Genomic DNA, 23,303 nt, shown 5'->3' on the forward strand with positions numbered 1-23,303 from the left:
AAAAGCCATACGTCATTTCATTTTACTCGTTGCAGTACCGATAACAGTAGTCGAATTAGTGGAATCGTACCTGGCGCCCGCATACCCTTAGTTATCATGTGAATGTGCTCGCGTAGAAATGAAGGTTGGACAGCCCTGGCCTAGATTATAGCGACTTAGTCTCCGACTTCGCATACCAATTTTCGTGAAAATACGACCACTAATATAATATTTGAGAATTAAATTTTAGGCCTTCCCCTAAACTACCATTTTTCTCAGCGTGAATAAAATACTTTATAGCCTAGATTGTAGTGGTTCATCACCCGACTTTACATTCCGATTTTCATTCAATTCTTTTCAGCCGTTTTCTCGTGATGCGTGTACATACATACATACAGACAGACAGACAGACAGAAATTACAGAAAAGTAAAAAATTCATTTCCTTGTTACCGTGGACATGATCGATACAGAAATACCATTCTTTTCAAATTCTGAGCAACGTACAGACAAAACTCTTATTTTATATATACAGATTTTAAGACCTAAAGCATATCATTATAGACATATATTGCATTGTCACACAGTGACATACACGCCAGTTCCTGTTTTGACATGCCCCATTTGGACGTGACCAAATATTTGTTATCATATGGCATTCCCCAGACAATGTAATTTCAATCACAGCTTCATGATCTATATGTGAATGTATTGTTCAGCTGAAGATAACTCTATATAGGGGGTCGAAACCAATACTGTAGCATAATAAGTGCAATAAATAGGTATTGATAAGGTGGAAGTCCTTTCCTATTTCTAATAACCTGAGTCACACAGATACATGCAGAGTTTGGAAATAACGGAGTAAAAGTAGTTGGATTACTGACATTTTTACTCATAATCGTTACTTATCCCAAAATGTAATTTTGACTCTTAATTCACTTCTGAAAATAAATTGTAATTGGTACATTTTAGTAATCAAGAGGTTGGCAACTTCGGAGCCCAGTAATCGCAAGGCGTAGCACGCTCGTTCCTTTACTGGCCGGTTCAGATTTAGATAATCATGTACTACGTAGTTGAGGTAGTGATTATCGTTTTAAAGGAAGTACAACTGGGACACCATCCTCTATTAACACTAATCGGAAGTGCAAATTATGAATTTCATTGTTTTTCCGTACTGACTCTGAATATCAGAAGGTATCAGCAAAAGAAAAAGAACCACTAAGGACATGAAAATGAAAGACTCCCTAGGGAGGTCAGACAGGAAAGATGATACCCAGGATACTGACACAAGCGGAAGCAATGCTAGACTCGCGGGCAGGGTCATTACACCCACAGGAATAAACATGTGATGGTGAAGGGATTAACATATGTTGCCATTGATGCCATATTTCCATGTAGCTATTTTGAATTAGTTATCCTGAAAGTAATGAAAACATGTAAGTGGGAGCAATAATGACGACAAACTCGGTACACTTATGACTTAATACTATCTAGAGAGAAGACATAGCTTGTACGCCTAGGGGAAGGGAGGGACATGTAAAAATAATCAAAAACCAGCTACATTAGTGTCAAATCCATAGTTTTAGGGTCACTGAAATGAACAGTGACATTCCAGATGACATTTAAATCCAAGTTTAGCTACCATTGGTATGGGGGTAAGAAGGGGTGAAAAAGAAAATGTCCAACATGACGAAGATTATGTACACTGACTGAGCAAATGTCATGGGATGGCGGAGCACAGATGCACAGGTATGTTGTCTGCACACCACACCCCCCCTGTGCCAGCGGCAGTTTTATAGGAGACGTTGTGAGCAGTGGCTGTGCATGTAACAGGTGTAACATGGAACGTCATCGTGAGCTGACACCGTTCGAACGGGGTATGGTGGTCGGTGCCCGACGGACAGGAAGTGCGATTTCAGAAGTGGTGTGGGATATCGGCTTCACATGATCAACCTGTCCAGGGTGTATCGGAATGGTTGAATGCGGGTGTCACCGTCCACAACAGACGAACGACCGGCCATCCAGCCACCCTCGATGACCGTGACCAGCGACATCTGAGACAGATTGTCAAGTGACAAACGGGCAACCGTGCAACAAATCACAGCTCAATTCAACACAGGCCGTGCTAGACACGTCTCCCAGTGGACAATCCGTAGGAACATTGGTTCTATGGGGTATGGGAGCAGGCGCTGCACACGGTTGCGACTGTTAACCCATCATCGGGCATAACGATGCGCATTTGTCGCCAGTCACCAGGGATGGACACTGGAACAATGGCGTGACGTGATATGGTCGGACGAAACATGATTTCAACTGCACCATGTCGATGGGAGGCACCGTGTATGGCGCAGACCACATGAAGCGATGGATCCCGCCTGCCTCGAAGGTGTGGTCCAGGGTGCTGGTGTGTCTGTTATGGTCTGGAGTGCATTTTTCTGGTATGGAATGGACCCCCTAGTTGTTCTGGAAGAGACTTTGAATGGTACGCGGTATGTTGAGCTGCTCGGAGACCATCTCCACCCATTTTTGGCCTTGCAGCGCCCAGGCGGTTCTGCGGTGTTTCAAGATGATAACGCACCGCCACATCGCTCCCACGTCGCCCAGGAATGGTTCCAGAAACATGCAGCGGAGGTCCAACGACTGCCATGGCCACCCAGGAGCCCCGATATGAACCCTATCGAGCATATCTGGGATGTCCTGGAACGCAGGCTCCATGCCATGGATCCTGCACCCATGAACAGACCAGCATTGGCGGCCACTCTGCAAACTATTTGGTGTCAGCTGCATCCAGAGGAGTACCAGGGACTTGTCGACTCACTTCCATGGCGTCTAACTGCAGTTCGCAGGGCCAGAGGAGGCCCCACACGCTATTAGGCGACTATCCCATGACATTTGCTAATTTGCTAAATTCACCACAGTTGTAAACCAAACTAGATACACATAAGACTTACTATCCAGAAAAACCCTTATAGTTGGGGGTTGCGAGGGAGGGGCATGAAAAAAATCACTGAAAACTACCAATATCAGAGTCAAATCCATAACTTTTGGAGTCATCGAGATGAATTGAGACATTCTGGATGCCGTTTAAGTCCAATTTTAGCCTCCTCGGCATGCGGTGTAAAAGAAGACAAGTTTTTTATTATTATTACAACTTCCCCCGTGCGGAGGGGACAAAGTATGTCGACTACACAATATTTTGTCGTCTAAGTTACTGTTGACTTTGCTAGTGTGCCAGGTGAAAAAAAAAAAAACCACCACAAGGCTCAGGAATAAATTTGCAATACGGTTCTTGGTGCAGTTGAACTACTTTTCTTGGGACCATCGCGGTTTCCTTCTGGCTCGTATCCGTCAAATTCTCACAACATGGCCTTAGCACGTTAAACCCTAGGGAATTTTTCATTTAAATAATTCCACAGCATTTGAACTATAGACACATTGGTGAGAAATCAGAGACAATTTCACTCGTTACCATGCCCCAAAATTGGAAGAAAATGACTTGCCACTCAATATAGGAAAATGAGGTAATAATAATAATAATAATAATAATAATAATAATAATAATAATAATATTTGCTTTACGTCCCACTACCTACTCTTTTACGGTTTTCGAAGACTCTGAGGTGCCGGAATTTAGTCCAGCTGGAGTTCTTTAATGTGCCAGTAAATCCACCGACTTAAGGCTGACGTATTTGAGCACCTTCAAATACCACCGGACTGAGCCAGGATCGAACCTGCCAAGTTGGGGTCAGAAGGCCAGCGCCTCAACCGTTTGACCCACTCAGCCCAGCAAAATGAGGTATTGGCAGAGCAACCACACATCAATGGCACCATTCAAATCAACGGCCAAGTTTTCTCCATACCCTCACCTTGTATGTCATGATGCTTCTGAATGACCATGGGCAAAGTAAAACAATGTGGCTATAATTACATCTTACCAGGTGATAAGACGCGTAGATGTGCAAAGCCATTCTAAGATCTGATATGAGCCAGAAGGAAATCATTCGAATGGTGCAAGAAAAGTAGTTCAACCACACCAAAGAAAACGCACAAATTGTACCAGTGACAATCCTGATGATGCGCTCAATCAGTAAAGGAGAAGGAAGGCATGCACCTAATAAGACCATGCTACACTACGATAAACAGGAAAGAAGAATCATTCCCTTCTCAATTCTTTATTGTGCAATTTTATATCCAACCAATTAACAGCCCACCTAGTGGCCATAATCGATAATGCATCAAGTCTAGACTGAGTCTGACTGAAAAATATTTCACCATCGGCTGCCAGGGTAGGACAGGTGGTGGTATACAATTTCTAATCACTAGATTGTGTGCCAAAAGCCTGGATTCAATTCCAAACCTTTCCGCAGTGCTCATATGGAGCGAGGGCTGTTGTTGACTTGGTGCTATTCGACAGGAGTAGGCTATGTGCCAGCACATGGTTTCACCCTCTCCCCACTATCATATATCACATTCATTACGTCTCATTAACTCCTTTGATGATGTTGATGTCAGGAAGGGTATTCGGTCATAAAAATTTACGAAGTTTCATCTCACTTCATACTCAACCTCGTAGAGAAACTGAATAAGGGTTGAACATATTACATTTCCTACCAATTAACAATGACTAACAGAAGTATTAGAATGGCAAATGAACCTAGAAACTGTTCCAGACACACAAATCTTAAAATAGCAATTGCCACCGAAAATCACTGAGGGAGATCATTAACAAAATGAGATATACTAAATTTTCTCGTAAGATTAATGCCCCTGTATGATTTACGCACCCCAATTGTTTTTGTTCACAGTAGGAGAAAAGAAACGTTCGCATATTCAATGCAATTACTTTGTCAATGATTCATTGCACAAATCTGGATGCGTTTCAAAATAAAGTTGTCAAACAGCAGCCTTATTATTGCAAAACCTGGCATTGTTACTAAGCAACTTCCCGTTATCCCCCTTCAGGAAGTACCACTGCAATAGTTCAGTGCTGTGAAGCTGCACAGACCTGACTATTCCAGTCTGGTGAGAACATATTTTACTAGTGTTTCAGGTACATGCATGTTCCATCATCTCAAAATTGTTTGTCAATCTACAATGAATGTCATATTCCTGATACAAAGCTGGAACAGGTAGATAATTTCAAGTATTTAGTATGTGTGTTCTCCGAGGATGGCAATATAGTGAGATTGAATCAAGGTGTAGTAAAGCTTATGCAGTGAACTCGCAGATGCGATGAACAGCATTCTGTACGAAGGAAGTCAGCCCCCAGACGAAACTATCTTTACATCGGTCTGTTTTCAGACCCACTTTGCTTTAAGGGAGCAAAAACTGGGTGGACTCAGGATATCTTACTGAAGTTAGAAGTAACAGACATCAAAGTAACGAGAATGATTGCTGGTGCAAACAGGTGGGAACAATGGCAGCAGGGTACTCAGAATGAGGAGATAAAGGGTAAGCTAGGAATGAACTCGATGGATGAAGCTGTACATATAAAGCGGCTTTGGTAGTGGGGTCATGCGAGGCGAATGGAGGAGGATAGGTTACCTAGGAGAATAATTGACTCTTATGGAGAGAAAGAAAAGTAGAGGGAGACCAAGACGACGATGGTTAGACTCATTTTCTAACGATTTAAAGATAAGAGGTATAGAACTAAATGAGGCCACAGCACTAGTTGCAAATAGAGATTGTGGTGATGTTTAGTAAATTTAAACCGAGGCTTGCATACTGAATGCTGAAAGGCATAACGGTCTATAATGGTAATGTATGTATCTACAATGAGCAAGTATGCATCATAAAAACTCGCAGCGATCAGTAACGCCAAAACATCTGGGCTGTTTCACATGAAATGCTGTATTTTAACCTGAATCCGCCCAGCGTGCCATATATGGCACGGCAAACTACACAGTCTTCTTGGACTCTTATTATTGAAACCGCGCGCACTGTATCCAACGCTAAACGTTACAACTTTATTCTCAAAAAAATTCAATCTTGGGCGGATCCAGGTTAAGGATGAGAAATAGTTGCAGCACACAGAATCAGTGGTTATATTCTATCATCAACACTATAGTGAAATTTCCCTCTTCCCACTCTGGAGGATGAGGTACAGTATCATGAGCTCTTTTAGATACGGGGCTGACTCACCCTTTTTGCCTTACATTTTAACGGAATAGAGAGTTCTCCTGTCTTGGTGGCCGGCCTCCCACCTAGTAAGGCAGGACGAGGACAAATCTTGGGCTTCTTATGGAGAATGGGATTTGGCTATCCCACCCTCGTCTTGCATAAGAGGGATGGGACACTGCTCAGGGAAAACCTACGCAGAGGTACCCATCTGACCGTTCACAGTCACTTGCCGCCCGCAAGGTGTATACGGACTTGCACATCATCCCGCTATACCCTCAGGCAAAAGCCCGTCTCACTCAGCTGAAGAGAAAGCTTGATAAAAATATCCGCTGAAAAATTTCCAACAGGTCGCTTGAAATTGTTCGTGAAGTGAACTAATACCGTTAGTATTAGTTGCAGTATTACCATATAATGCAAGTATTCAGCGTCCGAGTGCAAAGTGTGCTACTGGCGAAAACCAAAAATTCCACTTCAAATGGCCAACCAGTCTTGCAAAGCATTTTGTGACCCAAAAAGGGTCAAGCTTTCACAAGTAGAGGAAAATCTGCATTATATGAGATTCTTTTTTTTTTTTTTGCTAGGGGCTTTACGTCGCACCGACACAGATAGGTCTTATGGCGACGATGGGATGGGGAAGGCCTAGGAGTTGGAAGGAAGCGGCCGTGGCCTTAATTATGGTACAGCCCCGGCATTTGCCTGGTGTGAAAATGGGAAACCACAGACAACCATCTTCAAGGCTGCCGAGAGTGGGACTCGAACCTACTATCTCGCGATTACTGGATACTGGCCGCACTTAAGCAACTGCAGCTATCGAGCTCGGTACGATTAATTTTATGAAGAGAAATGGACGTTATTTTCACGAAGAACATCATTACACCAAGGATGAGAAATAGTTGCAGCACACACAATCAGTGACCTGTTGGAAATTTTTCAGCGGATATTTTTATCACCTTGTGGTTAGGAAAGAGAAAGTGAAGGAATATTTGTTTTTCCAACTACAAAACACATATCAGACCCCAATCAGTTTTGATAGGCCAGAAAGTTGTGCGATTATGGTAATTATTATTATTATTATTATTATTATTATTATTAATAATAATTCATTATTATTATAGACTGTTATACCTTTCGGTGTTCAGTCTGCAAGCCTCTGTGAAATTACTAAACGTCGCCACAATCCTCTATTTGCAACTAGTGCTGTGGTACCTCTTATCTTTAAATTGTTAGAAACTGAGTCTAACAATCATCGTCTTGACTACCTATACTTCTCTTACCCTACATAACAGAGTTCATTATTCTCCTAGGTTACCTACCCTCCTCCATTTGCCTCACATGGCCCCATCACCAAAGCCGGTTTATACGTACAGCTTCATCCATCGAGTTCATTCCTAAATTAGCCTTAGCTCCTCATTCCGAGTACCATCCTGCCATTGTTCCCACCTGTTTGTACCAGAAATCATTCTTGCTACTTTCATGTCTGTTACCTCTAACTTATGAATAAGATATCCTGAGTCCACCCAGCTTTCGCTCCCATAAAGCAAAGTTGGTCTGAAAACAGACCGATGTAAAATAGTTTCGTATGGGGGCTGTCTTCCTTCTTACTGAATACTGTTGATCGCAACTGCGAGCTCACTGCATTAGCTTCACGACACCTTGATTCAATCTCACTTACCATATTACCATCCTGGGAGAACACACAACCTAAATACTTGAAATTATCTACCTGTTCTAGCTTTGTATCACCAATCTGACATTCAATTCTGTTGAATTTCTTACCTACTGACATCAATTTAGTCTTCGAAAGGCTAATTTTCATACCATACTCAGTGCACCTATTTTTCAAGTTCCAAGATATTAAACTGCAGGCCTTCGGCACAATTAGCCATTAAGACCAAGTCGTCAGCATAGGCCAGACTGCTTATTACATTTCTACCTAACTGAATCCCTCCCTGCCATTTTATACCTTTCAGCAGATGATCCATGTAAACTACAAACAGCAAAGGTGAAAGATTACAGCCTTGTCTAACTCCTGTAAGTACCATGAACCAAGAACTCATTCTACCATCGATTCTCACTGAAGCCCAATTGTCAACATAAATGCCTTTGATTGATTTTAATAATCTACCTTTAATTCCATAGTCCCCCAGTATCGTGAACATCTTTTCCCTCGGTACTCTGTCATATGCTTTCTCTAGATCTACGAAACAAACACAACTGCCTATTCCTCTCGTAGCATTTTTCAATTACCTGGCGCATACTGAAAATCTGATCCTGACAGCCTCTCTGTGGTCTGAAACCACACTGGTTTTCATCCAACTTCCTATCAATGACTGATCGCACCCTCCCTTCCAAGATGCCAGTGAATACTTTGCCTGGTACACTAATCAATGAGATACCTCGATAGTTGTTGCAATCCTTCCTGTTTCCTTGCTTATAGATAGGTGCAATTACTGCTTTTGTCCAATCTGAAGGTACCCTACCAACACTCCATGCTAATTTTACTACTCTATGAAGCCATTTCATCCCTGCCTTCCCACTATACTTCACCATTTCAGGTCTAATTTCATCTATTCCTGCTGCCTTATGACAATGGAGTTTATTTACCATCCTTTCCACTTCCTCAAGCATAATTTCACCAACATCATTTTCCTCCTCCCCATGAGCTTGGCTGTTTGCAACACCACCAGGATGATTTCCTTTTACATTGAGAAGATGTTTAAAATATTTCATTTACCTCTCCAGTGATTCCCTTTGAAAATAGGATAGATCACAATATGAAGATAAAGTTGGAATTCAAGAGGAGAAATTGGGGCAAATATTCGTTTATAGGAAGAGGAGTTAGAGATTGGAATAACTTACCAAGGGAGATTATAAAATGTACTTGAAGGGTTTTAGAAAGGGAAGAGCAGAGTCTGGGGTAGGGCTGTTTATCAGGAATTCCATTGCACGCAACAGTTTCTGTTCGGCACGTAAATGAGCGAATGAAGTGGGTAGACTATTATTATTATTATTATTATTATTATTATTATTATTATTATTATTATTTTATGGTTCATGTTTGTGGATTACTGTAGTCACGTCCTAGTTCGTGAACCATGGGCAAAGGCTGAGTGGTCTAGTAAGTGGTCCTGAAAGTCGGGATACCAGTTGCTATGGAATGCGAGTGGGCATCTCGGACATATTCTGAGTCGTGACCCTCCTTGTGCTCAGGTGGCTAGGACTATACAATTCACCGGTGGTCCATAACCCGTTAGAGGAGAGATCCTCACTTGGACTATGTGTAAGTAGGGTAGCATCCTGCTTCATGAATTTACAGAGCTCAGAACACTTTAAGCAAGCCTCGGACCTATGGGAGTATCGGAATCCCACTCCCATTTGACAGGCGAGGGACTCCTTGGAAACAACTTGGCGAACGAAATTGAATTTGATGGGGAGCTATCAATATTAATGGGGCTTATGGAAGAAAGAAAGTAGAATTGGCTGAGTCAGCAAAGAGGATGCATTTGGATGTGCTAGGAGTAAGTGATATTCGGGTAAGGGGCGATAACGAGGAAGAGATAGATTATAAAAGTATACTTGACAGGTGTTAGAAAGGGAAGGGCAGTCTGGGGTAGGGCTCTTTATCAGGAATACCATTGCACGCAACATAGTTTCTGTTAGGCACGTAAATGAGCGAATGATGTGGGTAGTTTTGTCAGTTGCAGGAATTAGGACTAGAATTGTGTCCGTGTATTCACCATGTGAGGGTGCAGATGAGGATGAAATTGACAAGTTTTATGAAGCATTGAGTGTCATCGTGGTCAGGGTCAACAGCAATGATAGAATAGTGCTGATGGGCGATTTCAATGCGAGAGTTGGGAATAGAACTGAAGGATACGAAAGGGTGATTAGTAAATGTGGGGAAGATATGGAAGCTAATGGGAATGGGAAGCGTTTGCTGGACTTCTGTGCTGGTATGGGTTTAGCTGTTATGAATACATTCTTCAAGCATAAGGCTATTCACCGCTACACATGGGAGGCTAGGGGTACCAGATCCTGACGAGAGCACTGTCCATGAACGCAAGCACTGACATTCTTCATCTACATTGGACTCAAACAAGAATATAGACATACGCAAGACGTATAAATCCATTCCAATGAAGTGATCTGAGCCATTATAAAGGATTTTAACATGCACTGTATATTTTAATATGTGATTTTAACATGTGTTATGCATTTTAGAGTGTTTAACATACCTGTACTTTTAAAAATTAACTAATTTCCACGAATTTTAGGCCTAAAAAACAAACTCGCTTTTAACTATCTAGATTGTACCATATAACCAATTTTTACTCTTAAACATGCCCAATTCGAATGCTTGGACATGGTGCTTCCCCACAACTTCTCCATTTGGAAAGGCAATTCAATCAATATTTGACTTAGGTAAAAGTACCAATGCAGCTGATGACTGTTCAAAAAGTCGAAACCGGTCCTGTAAGTTAATCTTATATAAATAAAATTGGTATTGATAAGGTGGAACCTTTTCTTATCTATATTACAGAATAGCCTTATGCTTGAAGAATTTATTCTTAACAGCTAAACCCAACGTGCCCCACAGGCATGATTTGAGTAGAGCCTCGTGTGTGAACATTGAAGTGGACAAGGTCAATACAGATATTGTTAAAATTTGTGAACATTTTCGGAATACTCAGGTTATTGAATGCAGCAGTTTTGAGAGATACTGTTATACAAAACATGGCCTCCATCTAAACAATTCAGGTAAACGAAAGATAGCAAATATTGTTCTAGATTTTATTAATCTTAAGATATGTACTGTAAAACAGGCAACTTCCTTGAGTTATAATACTGACCAGGAAACTAGTAGAAAGAGCCAGCTGTACTTCAAGCTGGCTCAGTCAACTAGAAAATGAAACTCAGGAAAGTAAGGAATTTCAAGTTATCCAATTGCAACAGTCAAGTTCTAGGAAGGAAGGGGGTCTGAGACTGCCCTTGGTAAACTGTCAAAGTGTAGTAAATAAACAATTAAAATTCGGTACATTGATGGAATCTTATGAGACTGATGTGGTGATAGGAGTGGAATCGTGGTTGAAAGAAGGGGTGGGTAATAGAGAAGTATTTCCAGTAGGGTACACAGTCTATCGTAGAGACCGAGGAGATAAAAAGGGAGGGGGGGTGTTTATTCTGGTGAAGGAAACTTACTGTTCACATGAATGGTTTACCGATGAAAGGGATGAAATATTAGGGATAAAATTAGTTTGTGATAATATGAAGGAGGTGGGAATTATAGGAACATACAGGCCTGGAAGAGAGGAAAGAGACATGGAAATATTTGAGAAAATAATAGATTATACTCATAAAAACAATAATAATGATATGGTAATAATTGGGGGAGATCTAAATTTGCCTGAAGTTGAATGGAATGAAGCTGCAAGTGAAGCCCATGAACAGAAACTGGCAAATAAGTTAATTTGGGAGGGAGGATTTACACAAGTAGTACAAGAACAGACTCGTCTCAATAACTTACTAGATGTATTCTTGGTTAAACCATGGGAAATTGTTGATAAAACTGAGGTAATTGAAGGAATAGGAGACCATAAGGCTGTAATAATGGATGTAGGACTCGTACCAAAAAGGCTTAATAAGAGGGTTACACAAGACAAGAAATTGTACAGAAAAACTAAAGTTGAAGAATTTGGGACTTACCTTAAATCACAATTCAGTTGTTGGATAAGTGAAGGGAGTAATGTGGATACACTTTGGGCTAAATTTAAAGGAATCGTTTGGGAAGGAGAGAAGAGATTTTTACCTGTTAAGAAGGGTAAAATGACCTCAGACCCTGTTTATTATACAAGAGAAATAAGAAAATTAAAAAGAAAATGTAGAATAGTAAACAGGAAAATCAAAGAGGGTAGGGAGAGTAGAGAAACTAGAAAACAGCTAATGAGGGAACTGAATAGAGTGAAAAAGGAAGCAAAAGAGAATTATATGAATGGCATACTTCAAGAGGGTAATGACCACAAAGGGAAATGGAAAAAGCTGTATTCAATATACCAGGAATCAAAAAGGAAAAGGAATCCAAATTCCTACAATGGTGGGAGAAGGGGGTGAACACTATTTAACAGATACTGAGAAAGCAAACCTATTTAGTAGGGAATTTAAAGATTCAGTAGATGATTGTCATGAGTTGGAAACCGAAACAGAAGATAGAGAGGGAGAGAGACAGAGGGAAACAAGAAGCTTCTCATTCACAAACGAAGATATTTTCAGAGAAATCCAACTGCTTCAGCAAGGAAAAGCAGCAGGAAGTGATCAAATTACTGGGGAGGTATTAAAGACAATGGGGCGGTACACAGTGACTTATTTAAAATTTCTCTTTGACTATGTCATAAATAATAGTGTAATACCAAAGGAATGGAAGGAATCTATAATAATACCAATTTATAAAGGAAAGGGTGATAAAAGGAAACCAGAGACCTACAGACCAATCAGCCTGACCAGTATAGTTTGTAAAATACTGGAGAGTTTAATATCGAAGTACATCAGAGGGATATGTGATGATAAAAATTGGTTCATGAGGAGCCAGTATGGATTTAGAAAGAAATTTTCTTATGAGGCACATCTGGTGGGATTTCAGCAGGACATATCAGATCAGTTGGATTCAGGAGGTCAGTTAGATTGCATAGCCATAGATCTTTCCAAAGCCTTTGATAGAGTGGAACATGGAATATTATTAAAGAAATTGGAGAGAATAGGACTGGACGTAAGGGTTACATGTTGGATAAAAACATTTCTAAATTCAAGGGTTCAGAAAGTCAAAGTAGGAAATAATGTATCTCAGGAAGAGAAAGTTTGAAAGGGAATTGCACAGGGTAGTATAACTGGACCGTTACTTTTCTTAATATACGCAAATGATTTAGGGAACAATATAACATCAAAAATACGATTGTATGCAGACGACATAATTGTTTATAGGGAAATAAACAACATTGAGGATTGTTCAGAATTACAAAGGGACCTAGAGTATCCAACAATGGGTTGAAGAAAATAATATGAAGATTAATGGAGGCAAATCAACTGTTACAACTTTTACAAACAGGAGCTTTAAAACTGAATTTGAATATACTTTGGATGAGGTCGTTATCCCAAAAGATGGCAAGTGCAAATACTTAGGTGTGAGATTTGAAAGTAATTTGCACTGGAAGGGTCATATTGATGACATTGTTGGGAAAGCATACAGATCATTACATGTCATAATGAGGCTACTTGAAGGATGCAACAAAGAATTAAAAGAAAAAAGTTACTTGAGTATGGTTCGTCCATTATTGGAATATGCAAACAGTGTTTGGGATCCTCACCAAGAATACCTAATAAAAGAAACATAGTGTGCAGAGGAAAGCAGCAAGATTTGTAACAGGGGATTTCAGGAGAAAGAGTAGTGTATCAGAAATGTTAAAGGAACTTGGGTGGGAAACTTTAAGTAAGAGAAGGGAGAAAACCAGACTTATAGGATTATATAGAGCCTATACAGGAGAAGCAGCTTGGGGAGATATCCGTGAGAGGCTTCAGTTGGAAAATAATTATATCGGCAGGACTGACCACAAATATAAAATTAGAAGGAATTTTAGCAGAAGCGATTGGGGTAAATTTTCATTCATTGGGAAGGGTGTGAAGGAGTGGAACAGTTTACCAGGGGTAGTGTTTGATCCTTTTCCAAAATCTGTACGAATATTCAAGAAGAGAATAAACAGGAACAGAGAAAATAAATGTAGTGTTAGAGGGCCTTCAACCAGTGCAAGTTATTGTAAATAAAAAATGTGTGTGAATAAATTAATTCCATCCCCTGGTCTAAGGAGTTTGGACAGCCAAAGTAGGGGACTGCCTGTAGGGGTGAAGTACAGTGGGGACTTCCGAGGGCCCTGGGACCGCTACGGTAGCTGTGAAGGCCCTTCAGGAACTCTGAAAAGTGGTGGCAAAAGGGGCTCTGGTTAAGACGCAGCAGGTCGTTATGCTACTTAGGATCCAGAATGGGTAAAAAAAAAAAAAAAAAAGAATAGTAAGTAAATAAATGCACTGTAAAGTTTAATCTTATACCAGTTGTATAGTATCATTTGAAGTAATTCCACATACTGTATATCAGTTGACTATATTTGTAAGTAGTACAGGAGATATTATAAGTAGAATTTTGTAAACAATATACATTTATTAAGGATGAGCTGTGTGTTTAATAGAAAACATTGTTAGTGTAAATTGTATAATACTGTATTATAGGAAAATGTTCATCTCTTGTTAATTTAATATTTAGTGCTTGACAATAATGTATTTTAGTGTACCATTTGCAAATAAAGAGATTTTGAGATGATTTGATACTAGCACAGAAGTCCAGCAAACGCTTCCCATTCCCATTAGCTTCCATATCTTCCCCACATTTACCAATCACCCTTTCGTATCCTTCAGTTCTATTTCCAACTCTCGCATTGAAATCGCCCATTAGCACTATTCTATCCTTGCTGTTGACCTGACTACGATGTCACTCAATGCTTCATAAAACTTGTCAACTTCATCCTCAACTGCACCCTCACATGGTGAATACACTGAGACAATTCTCGTCCTCATTCCTCCAACTGACAAATCTACCCACATCATTCGCTCATTTACGTGCCTAACAGAAACTATGTTGCGTGCAATGGTATTCCTGATAAACAGCCCTACCCTATACTCTTCTCTTCCCTTTCTAAACCCTGTCAAGTACACTTTATAATCTCTCTCTTCTTCGTTATCTCTCCTTACCCGAATATCACTTACTCCTAGCACATCCAGATGCATCCTCTTTGCTGACTCAGCCAGTTCTACTTTCTTCCATAAGCCCCATTAATATTGATAGCTCCCCATCGAATTCCATTTCGTTCGCCAAGTTGTTTCCAAGGAGTCCCTCTCCTGTCAAATGGGAGTGGGACTCCGTTAGTCCCATAGCTCCGAGGCTTGCTTAAAATGTTCTGAGCTCGGTAAATTCATGAAGCAGGATGCTACCCTACTTACACATAGTCCAAGTGAGGATCTCTCCTCCAACGGGTTATAGACGACTGGTGAATTGTATAGTCCTAGCCGCCTGAGCACAAGGAGGGCCATGACTCAGAATATGTCCGAGATGCCCACTCCCGTTCCACAGCAACCGGTGTCCCAACTCTCAGAACCACTTACTACGCCACTCACCCGTTGCCCATGGTTCACGAACTAGGAACGTGACTACAGTAACCCACACCATTATTATTATTATTATTATTATTATTATTATTATTATTATTATTATTATTAGGCCTATAGTGTAAATGTACATAATATTTAACATCTTACTCATGTATGTAGATCACTTTTTATGGCCATACTCATATTTCCATTCACTTTATTACGTATTGTGTTCTCTTTATGCATTGCTTATATTTTTCAGTTTGTATCCTACTCTATGATTATGACTGTCTCTCTTTTAACCTTTATTCTCCAGGTTTATTTTAATTTATTTTATTCTATTTTATTTGTTGCTTTCTTTCTTTATTATATGTTGTCCAAATCTGTAATCTTTAGCTTATCTTTGACTTTATAATAGACTAGTACATTTCTTTTATATATGTACTAGCTGTGGTACCCGGCGTTGTATTACCTATTAATTAGCAGTAAAGTGATTGATATTTTACGACCTACTACGTAGTTTTAGAGTCTGATTTCAAGTTTCTGATTATTTAATGTCCGAGTAAAACTTTGTTCTTGTGGAAGCTCGAATCGCCCAAGAAGTATTTGATGCAAGGAGTGATAATTATTTGTATTTACCCGTCATGCTATAGACATGATGTACAAAATGTCACCAATCAGCCTTGCGACCCCAAAAGCATTGGATTCGACACCAAACTCGGTCATTTTAGACTATTTACTTTTAACGCTATCTCAGCCCATCCAAATGGAGGCTGGACGTATACTTAAACGGCATCCAGATCACCACAATACATCTCGGTGACAGATAAACAATGGATTTGACTATTTTCCATTATTTGTACATGTCGTCCCCTTCCATTCCCCACCCCAAGTGGTGGCTGGGATGTTTCAGTTTCATAGTTTGTTTTTTTTTCTTTTTTTTTCTTTTTTTTTTAAATATATGGTAAGTCATATGTGCACCATGTTTCATTGAGTGAGTTATTCTGGAACATACCCACATATATCCATGATCTTGGTTATTTTAACATTCATTTTCATCCCTTCTCAACCTCCATTCTGGCTGCGGCTGTAGTACGACTTAATCGGCATCCAGAGTGTCACAGTTCAACTCAGCGACCTTGTAAACAATGGATTCAATATTAACATCAGTTGTTTAAGTCATTTTTATATTTCACCCCTCCCCTAGGAGTGCTAGGCGTGTTTTACCCCCACAGTATTTTGTCTCCTAGTAAGTCATATGTGTACCAAGTTTAGTTGAGAGCTATCTGGGACATACACACATACATCCATAATCTCAGTAATTTTGGACTCACTTATGAAATACCTAAAGAACAAAGTCACATCTACAGCTGACTGTTAGTAGTTACACGAGACTTCTTGGTCACCTCCAAAAAAAGTAACATGCAAGCTCAAAGGAAGGAGGCTGGCATCAAAGTACCTGTTATTGAGCTTTTAGGAAGACGCAGGCATGGTTTGGACATGTTATGAGGATGGACAGAACGAGAACATGAAGGAATTACTTTGACAGAGAAGTGAAAGTGGAGAGGCCAGTTAAGAGGCCAAGGATAGATGGATAGACACAGCAAAATTGGAGGTCAGCAACAGGAATGTCCAGTGGGAGGACACAGGAGTAACAGAAACTATACTTTGACAGGAAGAAGAGGCGAGCACTTTTACACCACACCCAGGAAACTGGAACTGGAATATGAAAAAAATTCTTGATGATGATGCAAGCTCAAAGATCACATTAATCTGGTAAGTGTGTTGAAATTGATGTTTTTATATTTGTTTTTCTATTGGACTGCAGTAACTTGACAGGTCTTAAGGATATGACAGGATAGGACAGGGTACAACTGGGAAGGAAGAGACTGCGACCTTAATCACGTTAAATCATTTGCCTGATGAGAAAATGGGAAATCAAGCATAACCATCTTCAGGGCAGCTGACAGCCAAGTTCAAACCTACCATCAAGTTCAAAGTTATGTGATCCAAAACGTGCAGCCAACTCTTTCAGTATTTATTTATTTATTTATTTATTTATTTATTTATTTATTTATTTATTAAAAGAGCCTCCGTGGTTCAGGCAGCAGCGCGCTGGCCTCTCACCACTGGGTTCCGTGATTCAAATCCCGGTCACTCCATGTGAGATTTGTCCTGGACAAACCGGAGGTAGGACAGGTTTTTCTCTGGGTACTCCGGTTTTCCCTGTCATATTTCATTTCAGCAACACTCTCCAAAATCATTTCATTTCATCTGTCATTCATTAATAATTGCCCCAGAGGAGTGTGACAGGCTTCGGCAGCTGGCACAATTCCTACCCTCGCTGCTTCATTCATTCCACTCCTGACTCGGTCGAATGACTGGAAACAGGCTGTGGATTTTCACTATTTATTTAATAAAACTACTAAATTCCATGAGAGTGGTGCTCACAATTTTAAAAGGGTTGAAAATCTGGTCTAACTTGCTTTTTGAAGTTTATTGTGAAAAAGTTTTGTAAATTAGGGGTTGAAAATCTCCTGCATGTTCAAAGTACTGTTTTATACATCTCATGAGATATCTGAACGACAGCTAAACCTATAGGCTATACAAAAACAGTCTTCTTGTACTTGTCACTGCCATGTCAGTTCCCCCAACATGGATAATCGCTTCAGTGAACACCATGCGGTCTTTGGCTATCGTCTAGAGCTCTATGTGAGAATAAATAAGAATCTGTTATTTACCTCTTATGAAGTACAACATTTTCATAAGTAGTACATTTTACAAAAAATGTTATGGTACTCTTCTAATTGTGACTTCTCAGACAGACTTGTTAGGGCTTTTTGGTCAACTAAAAAACTACTAAAAAATATATCAGCTGCCAACACAGTGGGCAAATACGTATCTAGTCACAGGGTCTTCAACAAACTGTACCGACTGATTCTGAAAACTCAATGGTTAAAACAAACAATTCCTCTACCTCTTTCATGTTAAGTAAAACTTAACATTAGGCCCTACTTGTGAGGGCAGACACAAGTCATAACAAAGAGAAACAAGCTAACAGAAACCCATAAATATTATCCACAAAGAATATTTCTAAAACACCATACTCCTCAGTAAGCCGCAAGATGGACACCACAATTTAGGATTTAAATATATACATTCCTTCATCTCACCACATTATTTTCAGATTATTAGTGACCAACTTCCTCAAAAATTATGACACTGTCAATGAGAGATATTCCTCAGCCATTTACATAATTCAGTGCTCAGGAAGCAGATATTATGCAAACTCTCAGCATTTCAAGTAAGAAATAACTTGAAAACTTGCTGTACTTCTGACAAAGGTTATGACAAAATCTTTCCCTCTTGCATATACCATTACACTAACTAGGTAGTAAAACGTCTGTTTCTGAAAGGTAGGACTTTTCTTTAATAATAATTACATTACATATCCTCTGCTCAAGTACCTGGAGCAGTTCTACAACATCAACAGATAAGGCACACTTCACTAAAATGCAAGTCATCTGGTAATCATACCCATACCAGCCTACCTCCAGAGGTATCAGAGGTCTCATAAATTAAAGGGAAATATCAAATAGCAGTCACATAAATATATCTATTAAAATACACTGCATGCTCTTAAATCACAGAGGGGATTCTTTCTAACAGAACCCAAAATGTACAATATTGCATATCTGCTAAGTGAACTGTCACTTCTCCCAGATGTTTCATCCCACCAACTAAAACTCGAATATTAGCAACATGAAAAAAAGGTTTGAAATCAATTTTTTATGTAAACCATGTGAGCTAACCAAGTAAACCAAGGTAAAAGAAAAGGACTTTGACCCCTTTAATACTACTGTCAACGTAAATATGGTTCACTGGATGGCTTGGTCAAACTCTACACGATTTAAGAAACCATAAAATACATCAGATATCAACTTACCAAGTAGATCGTGAAAGGTAGGCATAGAAGGAAGAGCCAGACGTAAAGGTGAAATGTGTTACAGAAGATATCCTGATGGGGATCATAAAACCAGCCTCCTGTTATAGAAGCCCAAACACCCTGTCGTAAAATTTCAAGCGTTTGAGACCCCATGATAACGTGTTTTCATTTTAAAGTGCATTTTTTCATTATGACGTGCATCTACAGACACAGAACGTAAATGAAAGGTATAGAGCGACAACACAATCGATGCCTCCGAAGGCAGACATCTTGCAATCTGTCAAGTCACGTGGTTGAATGAAGTCCAATGAAATCACTTGTCACGCCCTATTTTGATAGTAATACAGTATCATTGATAATACAATACATAGATTTTACTATTTTTATATTTGATTTTAATCATCTTTCAGTTTTGATAATCCCTCATAAGTAACTGAACATAGGACAGTTTTAAGGAAGATAGGTAACCATTTTGGAACAAGCCATTTGTTCCAGTCACGATAAAGATAAACTTTCTCACGCAAATTACTGGTATGCCTTTGTGTAAAGAATTCCATACTCTGATTTTAGAAATCAGTGCGTTTAAAGTAGAAACAATGATATCAGCATAATAACAAATAATTTAGACCTCAATGAGTAGAAGAGTGCAGGCAAAGCAGAGGAACAATAAAGCGAACGATTTATCCATGCGGTTATGGTCGCACAGCTGTAAGCTTGCATTAATGTATGAATCCCATCGTCGACAACCCTGAAGATGGTTTTCCTTAGCTTCCTATTTTCACATCAGGAAAATGTTGGGGCTGTACATTAATTAAGGACAAGGCCGCTAGTTTCCCAATCTTAGTACTTTCCAGTGGCGGCTGTTCTTTAAGAGCACAGGGTCACCCCCTTATAAGATAGCCTGCCTATGAGCCTCCTTGTTTCACAGGGAGAAATTAAAATTAGGAAATAATCGAAATTAATGTAGCCTATTTACGTCATCATGGGATAAATACAACCAATTACGTGTAGACCTATCATATGTTTCTATTCTGCTAGTCCCCCTGCTAAATGCAACAGCCGGGTATAATCCCTCTGTGACTGAAGAAGCAATGGATAAGGAAACGTTTCCACTACTTTGTCTTTTTTTTTTTTTGGTAGGGGGAAGCCCGCTCCCCCCGCGTGACCTTCGACTCAATCAACATGGCCTCCGAGCTGCTATTAATTTCTAAGAAGAAAGAGATAGCAGGGAAGAGTGGGAAGTGATACAAGGAGTATCTGCCGGTTTCCGAGTAAACTCGCTACCACGGCTGCCTGTTTCCATATTAGACGCGTTACCAGGCGAGTTTGTAATGGTTGGATAGTGTTAAGGTGGAGTATTGTAGGGTCGGGGAAAAACCACATAGGCAGAAAAGAGAAATAGCCTACATGTAAAACTTGACATTTTGTGATAGCACATGCAAACATGTGGGCTGGAAAGGTCCAGTGGTAGTGTTAGTTGAAAAGAGGTACGGTATCATGCACCAGCCATGAACCTTAGTCTTGCCATTCCATCTGCCAGGGGATCAGTCCGTCTGGGCACTGCCGTGACTAGCGCGGGCCTTTCCGGTTGCGGAGCTATGCGTCAAGTACCACTAGGGCCCGCCGAACAGTGCCACCTTCTTGGGGTCCCTCGTACCCAGTCTCCGATCCCGGAGAATGAGGCCAACCCCGCCGAGGCGGGTTCCTCCTGGAAGGGGGTGGGTCATGACGCCGGGCCTCCATCCTCTCTACCCGCGCCATGGCCCGGTAGACTGGGCAACTGCGTTGGAAGGCAGGCCGCACAGTTGACGCACACCGGCGCCTCCTTAACCCCCACAACGGTTGCACCTCACTTGAAGCCCACTCCTCTCCTGCCGGTGGTCCCACCTCAAACAGTGGAAACACTGTTAAGGGGGACGTTTAGATCTCACTTGATAACCGCTACTCGCTGAGGTCCTCTTCTGATTGGCTCCTCGTTCTGCTGCTGCCTTGGGAGCAGTCCTGGGTTGCGGCTGGGCGGCCCTCTCCTGGTGGGCCAGCGTCTTCTTCTTCCCCCTGGTCCTGGGGCGGCGTCTTCTTCCCGGGGATCTCTTCTCGGCAGGGGAAGAGCCCTCTTCCTGGTGGCCCTCCTCCCGGCTTGGTGACCCCGGGGTAGCGGGTGGCTCCGCTGTGTCGCCGTCTTCTTCCTCCTCCTGGCTGGCGGCGGTGGCGTCGGTCGTTGCTAACACTCGACTGCGTTCCCTGTCCTGTGGGGCGCACATCGAGATCTGCAGCTCGACAGACAAGCTGGCAGGCTGGGCCTGGACAGCAATCTCTCAACGCCAGGGGGCGTCCTCCTCCACTGACGTGGTGCCGTCCGCCATCGCGGGCGCTTTACTGGATTGCACCCGGGTTACAAGCCCTTCCTGGTAGGCCTGCGTCTGCGTCCACTTCGCCCTGGCAGGTGGTCGACGATCCTGGTTGGCGGCCTTGTTGGTCTGTGTGTACTTCGTTATGTACAGCGGTCCAACTGGGGTCGCGGGCGAGAGTGCCGCCGTCGTCCTCTGTCTTCGGCTCCGTCTGGGTGGCTACCGCCTGATAACCTGAGCCGTCCTGCTGCTCCCTGAGTCCTGGTAGCCGGGCAACCTGGTATAACTGGGACGCCAGCTTCTCGTTTGCGTCCTTGGGGTGGATGATGACCGCCCAGCCGGTGATCACCTCGCAGATGGTCTCGATGATGGGCTCCCTGATGAACTCCGCGATCGCTGTAAGGAGATCGATTATGCGTATCGTCTCCTGGTAGGGGTCCTTCCCCCATCGGTTGTAGACCAGCAGCGTCGGGAGTCTGTAGTCAAGGGCTGGCAACGAGTGGAGCTCCGCCTGTAGCTTCACTATGGCTCCCCTGAAGTCGTAGTCGGCCGGTCTCGCTGGAACTGATAACTTCTCCATCCTGGGCGTCCTGAAAAGAAATCCTGAAAGAGAACAGAGAGCGAGCACTGAAAAGTGCTCAGCTCTGACAAATGCTCTTTCGAAATTGTACTAACAGGTACAGCTGCCTGACTAGCACTTAAAAAGTACAGATCGCCTGGCGAGAAGAGGGACAGCGGTGCGAGAGGCACGTACGTGTTCTCGCTAGCACAGTCAAGCTCGTCCTCCTTTGTCGCTGGGCATGTGCTCTTATATGATCCTTGGGCATGTGGACGAGGGACAACACTGCAAACAATACAGAAGCCTCGGTCAAAAGCTCGATGTGTCTGGAGCAAAGAGGATATCAAGACCAACTACAATATCTCAGACCTTAACCGACCTAACTGAGTGTTTGTGGACTCCACTAAGGCTTTCGATTCAATTAACTGAGTAAAACTGTTGGATAAATTAACAAATATATTGGGTGAAAACAACTCTTTAGTTCATATAATTAATAACATTTTGGCAGAAAACAGACTTCAAGTTAACTTCAAGTTAACGACTCTGTATCCATATCTACAGGAATTGATCAGATAATTGGGGTATTATAAGGGGATCCCTTGAGTCCTATATTATTCAACATTGCGACCTATGATGTGCTGCAAGCAATTAAGATGAATGGACTACTAACCTATATCTATGCTGATGATATGGTCCCCGCATCAGCTTCTAGAGATGCACTTCAGGAAGCCCTCGATAAGTTACTCATTTGGGCTCGAATCAACGAATTGAATATAAACAAAAAGAAAACAATGAGGATGACATTCAAACGAGGTGGGAGACGCAGTGAGTCTGAGATCATTATGTACAAGGGTGAAGAGTTGGAAACAGTAAACAAATTTAAATATCTAGGCATAATGTTTCAAACTCACGGAACAACTTTCACTATCCATGTTAAGGAGAGGTTGTCGGCAGCGATTCTTGTTATTCATGATATTCAGCACCTGCAAAATTATCTCTGAGAAATGCACTAGCGTTATTTCACATTAAAGTAAAACCAATAATCACATATGGAATTCAATTTAATGTGGGAACATCTCACTAAATCAAATTTGAAAAATATCGAGAAGCGTAAGGCTACTTTTCTGAAAAGGGTGCTTTGTGTTTCTAAGTGGACACCATCCAGACTGG

At 41.3% G+C, this 23,303-nt stretch overlaps 1 protein-coding gene across 4 annotated transcripts in view; it reads right to left on the reverse strand.

The window, feature by feature from the left end:
• Positions 1–19,482, reverse strand: part of pcx (pecanex) — a 514,715-nt gene extending 495,233 nt beyond the window's left edge. For all 4 annotated transcript variants that reach the window (XM_067155270.2, XM_067155269.2, XM_068229749.1 and 1 more), the window contains exon 1: positions 19,227–19,482. In XM_067155270.2, coding sequence (XP_067011371.2) covers positions 19,227–19,379 — 153 coding nt within the window. In that variant the 5' untranslated portion in view covers positions 19,380–19,482. The remainder of the gene's footprint in view (positions 1–19,226) is intronic.
• Positions 19,483–23,303: the final 3,821 nt, after the last annotated feature.

The sequence above is a fragment of the Anabrus simplex genome, chromosome 11 (genome assembly GCF_040414725.1).
Source record: "Anabrus simplex isolate iqAnaSimp1 chromosome 11, ASM4041472v1, whole genome shotgun sequence".
Classification (NCBI taxonomy): domain Eukaryota; kingdom Metazoa; phylum Arthropoda; class Insecta; order Orthoptera; family Tettigoniidae; genus Anabrus; species Anabrus simplex.